Source organism: Gadus chalcogrammus, chromosome 17, assembly GCF_026213295.1.
Source record: "Gadus chalcogrammus isolate NIFS_2021 chromosome 17, NIFS_Gcha_1.0, whole genome shotgun sequence".
Lineage (NCBI taxonomy): Eukaryota > Metazoa > Chordata > Actinopteri > Gadiformes > Gadidae > Gadus > Gadus chalcogrammus.
The window spans coordinates 11060066-11067565 of NC_079428.1; the positions used below are offsets into that span (position 1 = coordinate 11060066).

At 47.3% G+C, this 7500-nt stretch overlaps 1 protein-coding gene across 5 annotated transcripts in view; it reads right to left on the bottom strand.

Moving 5' to 3' along the window:
• The window catches only part of si:ch211-200p22.4 (phosphatidylinositol-binding clathrin assembly protein), a 47854-nt gene that overhangs the window by 18524 nt on the left and 21830 nt on the right, over nt 1-7500 (bottom strand). For all 5 annotated transcript variants that reach the window (XM_056576265.1, XM_056576263.1, XM_056576261.1 and 2 more), the window contains exons 8-10: nt 5459-5500; nt 3445-3527; nt 1775-1898 (exon numbers count right to left, since the gene is read on the bottom strand). In XM_056576265.1, the coding sequence (XP_056432240.1) occupies nt 1775-1898; nt 3445-3527; nt 5459-5500 (249 nt within the window). The remainder of the gene's footprint in view (nt 1-1774; nt 1899-3444; nt 3528-5458; nt 5501-7500) is intronic.

Here is a 7500-nt window from a genome sequence, read left to right on the forward strand (position 1 = left end):
GTTGTAGTTCGTTCTAGCTTTAGTGCTTCCTCGCTGTAGTTCTCTTTAATTGTAGTTCTGTCTACTTATAGTTCTTTCTAGTGGTAACTACTAGTTGTAGTAGGTCTTTATAGCCGTTGTTCTTGACAGCTGTAGTTCTTTATAGATGTCGTACTTGATAGCTGCAGTTCTTTACAGTTACAGTTCTTGATAGTTGCAGTTCTTTCTGGAGAAGAAGTGCACCTGGACACCCAATAACATGCCAGCACAGTGGCCAGAAAATTCATAAAATTCCTTACTCCTAAACCAAGACCAGAGGCTGCTGGGAATACCTCCAAACACAAAAGCCAGGGCCACAATCTTCCACGAACTACAGATCCTCTGCCACCTTGCTCTTTTACTACTCCAGTCGTTTAACGTTACCTAAGACGTAGCTCTCGTTGTTCTTGAACATCTCCCAGGTGACCGTGGACTGCCTACTCTCCCCCCCAAGGTTCACACCAAGCAGCCTGAAGGCTTTCAGTTTTATCTACCACCACGTATCTGGAACAAACTTCCAGAACAAACGGCCATCTGAGGTCTTGCCTTCACACTTTATTAAAAGATTAAATCAGGGCTCGGAACGATTCTGACAAAGCCACAGACTTTGTCAGCCTACTGATCAGGGTATAAAAGCTACCCATAGGATTCAGCCCTCATATGGTCTGAGCTGGTATGAATTCCATACGTCTTTCCCAGAGGGGTTTTACCAATAGTTCTGCGCTCATAAACTAATTGCATATTGATTTTTCTCACCATCTACATTCTGACACCCTCAGATACTGTGGCTTCTAAATCATAGAAAATAATAAATCTTGTGCACTCGGTTAAAGTTGTTCACTCGCTTTCAAATACTGTTTCCAAGGATTCCCTGTCGACAGAAGCAGAAGCTATAAATAAATTCAATAAATAATGCATTAATAACCTGCTTATACGAGTGCTCTCACCTTGTCTAATGCTCCGCCACTCTCTATGTAGACGCAAACTGCTTCTACTGCCGTCTCCAGCGTATCCATAGCAACATGCTAGCCGTGCTAAGCCCTCGACTGGGTCCTTGCTAGCGAGAAGCACGACATTCTGAAAAGGCTGCCATTTCGGGAATAACCTCTGAAAATACGCTTTTGTGCTTTGTTTATATAATTTTGTTGGCAGGTGGAAGGAAATACACACGACCAGTGGCATATAAAAAGAGAAAATAGATAGTGGAGTAGCGACCAAGGCAATGGAGCTCGGTAATTTGTACTCTTAACGATCTGGGTGTCCTCGTTAACACTCTCTCGCGCTTTCTCTCTCCTTAAAAAAAGAAAAACCCCTCCAAGATTTGTTGAATAAAGTCGAGTTGATTAAAGACTTAAAACTGGGTCTGGGAGCGACTTGGATTCCTGCAGGCGCTAGAAGTGCCAAGGTATTTAAAATATGGCTGGCACCACAGCCCAGAATCTGGAGCGAGTTCCCCACTTCGTGCTTCACTTTGTTTGTGTGCGTGTTTATTGGTACTATGGAATTTCAATTGGGCATATTATTTTGTGTGGCACCTCTCGGTAATACTTATTGTGTTCATTTAATAAATAAGAAAAAGAAAAAAAAAATCGTAAAGAAATGGAAGGCTAGGTTGGGTGTGCACGCTCAACTCTGTAGCAACACAACAGCGACACCCGACGCTGAAAGCCCATCGTGTGTTCGCTGCTCCGGCCTCCCCTGTGTAGTAGAGCGGGGGTGGGGGTAGTAGGGCGGTAGGGTGGGGGTGTGTGGTCACCTTCAGGGCCTGCAGCCGGGCCTGCTCCTCCTCCAGCGCCTGCTGCTTCTCCTTCTCGTCCATGCGGCTGAAGCTCATCCCCGTGGTGGCCAGGGACGACACGGCGCTGGACAGCGTGGAGGCCCTGGGGGCGGAGTCACAGGGTTAGGGGCGGAGTCACAGCCGGGTTAGGGGCGGAGTTTAAGGGGATTACAGCCGGGTTGGGGGCGGAGTATAAGGGGATTACAGTCGGGTTAGGGGCGGAGTCACAGCCGGGTTAGGGGCGGAGACACAGCCGGGTTAGGGGCGGGGTATAAAGGGATTACTGTTGGGTTAGGGGCGGAGTATAAAGGGATTACAGTCGGGTTAGGGGCGGAGTATAAAGGGATTACAGTCGGGTTAGGGGCGCAGTCACAGTCGGGTTAGGGGCGGAGCATAAAGGGATTACAGTCAGAATATAAAGGGATTACAGTCGGGTTGAGGGAGGATTATAAGGGGGTTAAAGTCTGACGCAGCCAGAATATAAGGAGAATACAGTCCGAGTTTAGTATCTGAGTAGTAGGAATCACAATGCAAACAGAGGCACCATGAATAATGGACAAGGGAACTAAAGACATCCGATATTTGAGTAGATGGGTTGTTCATCGACGCTCTACTATAAAGTATTCAGCCTCTGTGTCTCCACTGTAAGTAATTCAGTGCTGGGAGAGTGTTGGACAACAGGTAAACAGGGTCCTCTTAACGCTCCTATTAAATATTGAACCAGGGCGAGAGGCGGGGTGGGGTTGTTAAACACCAGCGCCCGCTCTGTGAGCGGCTGAGCAGCAACCTGACCACGACTACAACGGACGACAGCGCTTGGGGGTGTGTGTGTGGTACTACTAACGTAGACTTGATACAGTGCGTCATATTAATTCCCTATGAAACTAATTATTATTTTCTTTCAGATGCTATTCTCCAGCCCCTAGACAGTGAGAGTACGCTGCTGCACTCACTCCCCAGAGGAGAGTGTTCCAGGTCTCTCCGTCTGGAGTTCACCCTGGTGTTTTGCCGACGCTGTGATTCCCCCGGTCGGGAACGTTTGTGTACCTAGTGGGGTACACAGAGCCCAGCTCCAGGGGCGGGGTTTGTGTGTGTGTGAGTGCTTCTGTGTGCGCTTCTGTGTGTGCCCCCGTCTGTGCCTGTGCCTGTGTGTGTGGGCCTGTGCGCACGTGCGTTTGAATGTGTGTGTGTGTGTGTGACTGTGTGTGTGTGTGTGCTCCAACCTGGTCTCACAGGAATCCGTGAAATGACTAGGGACGAATAACTCGAAATGCGTGGACCCATCACGGAAACACGCCGATTTCCGTGATGTGGCCACGGATTTCGAGTTAAGCGTCCGACCGTAGTCATTTCACGGATTCCTGTGAGACCATGTTGGTGTGCTCCTATCTGTGTGAGCCTGCGTTTGTAGGCCTTTCTGTGTGTGTGCCTGTGTGCATGTTTGTGTGCACGTGTGCGTGCGTGCGTGCGTGTGTGTGCACGTGTGCGTGCGTGTGTGTGTGTGTGTGTGCGCACGTGTGTGTGCACGTGTGCGTGCGTGCGTGTGTGTGCACGTGTGTGTGTGTGTGTGTGTGTGTGTGCACACGCGTGCGTGTGTGTGCACGTGTGTGCACGTGTGTGCGCGTGTGCGCGCGTGCGTGCGTGTGTACCTATCTGCGCTGAGCTCCTTGGTCTTCCTCCCCTCCAGGGAGGCCAGGTGCTGCTCTAGAGCATCCAGGAGACTACTGGGGGCCTGGGGGGGGGGAGGAGGAGGAGGAGGAGGAGGGAGGAGTAAAGGGGGATGGAGGGAGGGAGGGAGGAGGTGGACAAGAGATACAGAGGTGGAGGAGGTGAACCAGGGTGGAGGAAAGAGAAGCAGTCAGCATTACAACAAGAATATATGTTGTTAAAAACAAATGACTGTTGTTTGCCACCTCACAGACCTAACGTTCAAACCACACACGCACGCACACACGCACGCACGCACACGCACACACACACACACACACACACACACACACACTTGACTTCGCCAGTCGCAGCAGAAGGCAGCAGAGGGCGTTGGGCTCCGGGGGTAACCATGGCAACAAGCATCAAACATTCTCACTTTCAGTTCGAGGCCAGACTGGACAAGGAGGCGAGAGGAGGAGAGGAGACGTAGAGTAAAGAGATACATGGAGAAGGAGAAGGAAGATGAGGAGGTGCTAGAGGAGAGACCAGAGACGAGGAGAAGGAATAGGAGGAGTGGTAGGTAGGTAGAAGAAGCAGGCATCATTCAACGAGCCTTAGACTGTACAATAGAGTCGGCCACCGGGCAGTACGTGCTATGCTAGCGCCACTAAGCACTGTTGCTACGCTACCATGGAATCCAATCATGGTGTGTTTTTTTAATGCTAATTAATCCAACCGAAGTAATCTTAATGAATTCATTCCTCAATTATAATATCATGGGAAGGCTTTCATGGTCGGTTGTTGGCACTGGCACCATCGCGCCAATAACAATGTGCTAAAACTCTTGAATCATTTCTAGATATATATCATTTAATTTATATATGAACAAAAAATGAATCTTTCAATTTTAAAAATATTAATTGAATACAACAAAGACCAATACCACAGTGTCCTATAGGTGTACACCTTATGATTGTTTTGTACAGTATTACTGAGTATTTATTGGAAAATAAATGACAAGCATGGATGCACCCATCAGGGTCCAGAGTGGAGAAGGGGAACGGCTTGCAGCAGGAGTTGCTTTTGGCAGTGAGCGATACATTCTCCCACTTTATAAATATATATGGCCGGGTCAGTTCTCTCGCCCAACCCACAGGAATGTGAACACACTTTTTTTTTTGTGTGTGTCAGGGCGGATCTCTACTCTTTCTGCCCTGATGTTGCTTGGCAATGAGAAAGCCCCTTGGTTGCTAAGCGAGAAGGAAGCCCCTTGGTTGCTAGGTGATGAGGAAGCCTTTTTGTTGCTAGGCGATGTCTGTGTCTGTGTGTCTGTGTGTCTGTGTGTCTGTGTCTGTGTGTGTGTGTGTGTGTGCGCCTGCATGCGTGCGTGTCCGTATCTCTTCCTCAAAGCCTTCTTGACTAACCTTAGAACCGGTTTGTAGCGTTCAACACGCCAATCGTGAGCTCAATCTCATCACGAGTGTGTTAATAAAACACAACAGCAGGTCATAGGTCTGGTTAGGTTCGATGGAAGGATTAATGAAAGTGAGAAACGAGAGAGGGAGGAAGTGACTGAAGGAGGTAGAGCCAGGAAGGCACCTCGAGGAGGGCTGCACGGAGAGCCGAAGGCTATGAATGGATGAGTGGATGAAAACACATGAGGCCATGAATGGCTGGACCACAAAAAGGGCTAAGGTTAGATGAGGAGGATGGAGAGAGAGGTAGAGAGAGGTAGAGGTAGAGGTAGAGAGAGGTAGAGGTAGAGGTAGAGGTAGAGAGAGAGAGAGAGAGAGAGAGAGAGAGAGAGAGAGAGAGAGAGAGAGAGAGAGAGAGAGAGAGAGGAAGAGGTTGAGTGAGAGAGGTAGAGGAAGAGAACGAGAGAGAGAGTGAGGGAGAAGTAGAAAGACACAGAGTATGTTGAGGGGGGAGCGTTAGAGAAGTAGAGAGGGCATAGAGAGAGAGAGGGAGAGAGGCAGTGAGATGTAGAGAGAGTATGGTGAGATGTACACTGACCTGTGAGAGATCGGGGATGTCACCCTGATCTATTCCAACTTGCTGTTATCACCCAAAAAAACAAAACAAACAAAAAACAAACAAGAACAAAACAACAGAAGAAGGCAGGAACAGGGGGATGGAGAGGAAAACAAAAAGAAAGAGGGGGATCAAATGAAAGAAAATAAGTTATTACTTCATGTGGCGGTGGTGGTGGAACTCAACAGAAACAACTGAAATAACCAAGTGAAGAAAACTCTGGACTGGATGATGATTGGACGATGTGTGACCAATGAGGAAGAGCTGGCTGATGAATGGGAGTGATTGAGACGGATTTCTGAACATTTAAAAAACGTTTTGGAAAACAAGAGGCCGTCTTCCGAACACGTATGTTAGACTAACATTTATATTGTGTGTGATAATGTTCGATACGACACAGATAAAATACACTGAACAACATTTAGCAAAATTAACTGTGTAACATTTTTTGTTCAAAGTAAGTAAGGAGGTTTTAATTGTCATCGCTGAACAGTTGTTGATTAAGAATTTTTTTATGCTTGACAGCAGAATCCTGTTTTAAAGTCTCTTTTTTTTATCTTGTTGTGAACAAAATGTCCTCAATAAAAACATACACTAAATTTTGCAAGATTTGTAAAGTGAGTCGACTTGAGAAATTTTTAATTATCAGGAAGCAGAAGGAGACTTATTTAATTAATAGGTCAATACTGTAATTGTAACGTTCGGTATGCTAATTCACCCAGTGGGGGGGGTGTGTGTGGATAGGCAGACAGAAGAGAGAGGGACAGAAGAGAGAGTGAGACAGAAGAGAGAGAGTGAGACAGAGATAAGATGGAGAAGGCGTCCATCTTTGGGTATATTTTGTGTGTTTGTTTTTGTTTGTTTATGTATGTGCGTGTGTGTGTGTGTCCACAGCTTAAGTGGGCCAGTCAGGGCAGGCCCAGGTGTGGTCGTCTGGCTGTGTCTGTGTGTTGCTTGGTCAGCAGAAATTAAGTAGGGCGCCAGTTAGCTAGCTAGCGCACTAGTCGCTAGCTAGCTAGGCTGAACTCACCCTCATGGATGCAGCGCTGGGTTCAGATCAAACTCTGTCCCGTTCACCCAGGTGTGTCGGTTCTTGGCGTCTCGTGTCTTATCGCGACTGTGCTGCTCACAGCGAAACTTACGAGACATACGTTTGATTGTTTTGAAGTAACTCCGTCGCAGTTACACAAGTGTGTCATGACATTTTCCCGATTGCGATCTCTGATCGACAGTCGATTTAAACAGTGGACCAAAATACGAGGGAATGCGACAGCCCTACTGAAGCAGTACAACTTGTTTCTTATGCCTTTAAGCGGGCTGGGTTTTGTTTTCATTCTCCGGGAACTGTTGATCACACACATTAAAGGGGACCTATTATGCTTTGTCGACTTTTATGACCTATTAACGTTGTTATAATGATTGATAGTCATGCTTAACCATACTAAAGCGTCAAATAATGACATACATGCATTTCAACGTACTCCTACTAACAGTCTGGGGTGGCAGTGCAGAGCGCTAAACACTCGGGACAACGTTTGCGATTGTCCACATTTCAGGGAAACCATCTACGTCGTAGAGGCAATCCTGCCGCGCCCCCATATGCCTGGTCAAATCTGCCCGCGCGCGCGCTTCAAGGAAGGTAACCAATCGGACCAACGGAGTTGGGTTGGCAGGAGGGGGGCGAGGGGGCGGAGAAGGACGAAACCGAGCGTTGACAAAGAATGCTGAATGCGGCCAGATAAGAGGAAAAGTTTCCCGAAAATCTACATCGTTTTTTGTGTATGGTTAAACATGACTATCAATCATTATAACAACGTTTATAGGTCATAAAAGTCGCAAAGCATAATAGGTGCCCTTTAATGAATCAATAATCATTTGATTCATGTTTACTTGCTGCCCCATACATAAGAAGGGTGTATTTTCCTCTGACGGTCTAAGTCTACAGCGTTGTCAAGGCCTCATCCCTCTGGGCTTAGTTAAATATGTGGACTGGCGTCAAAGTATTTGTCGAGGATTGTGGGAAA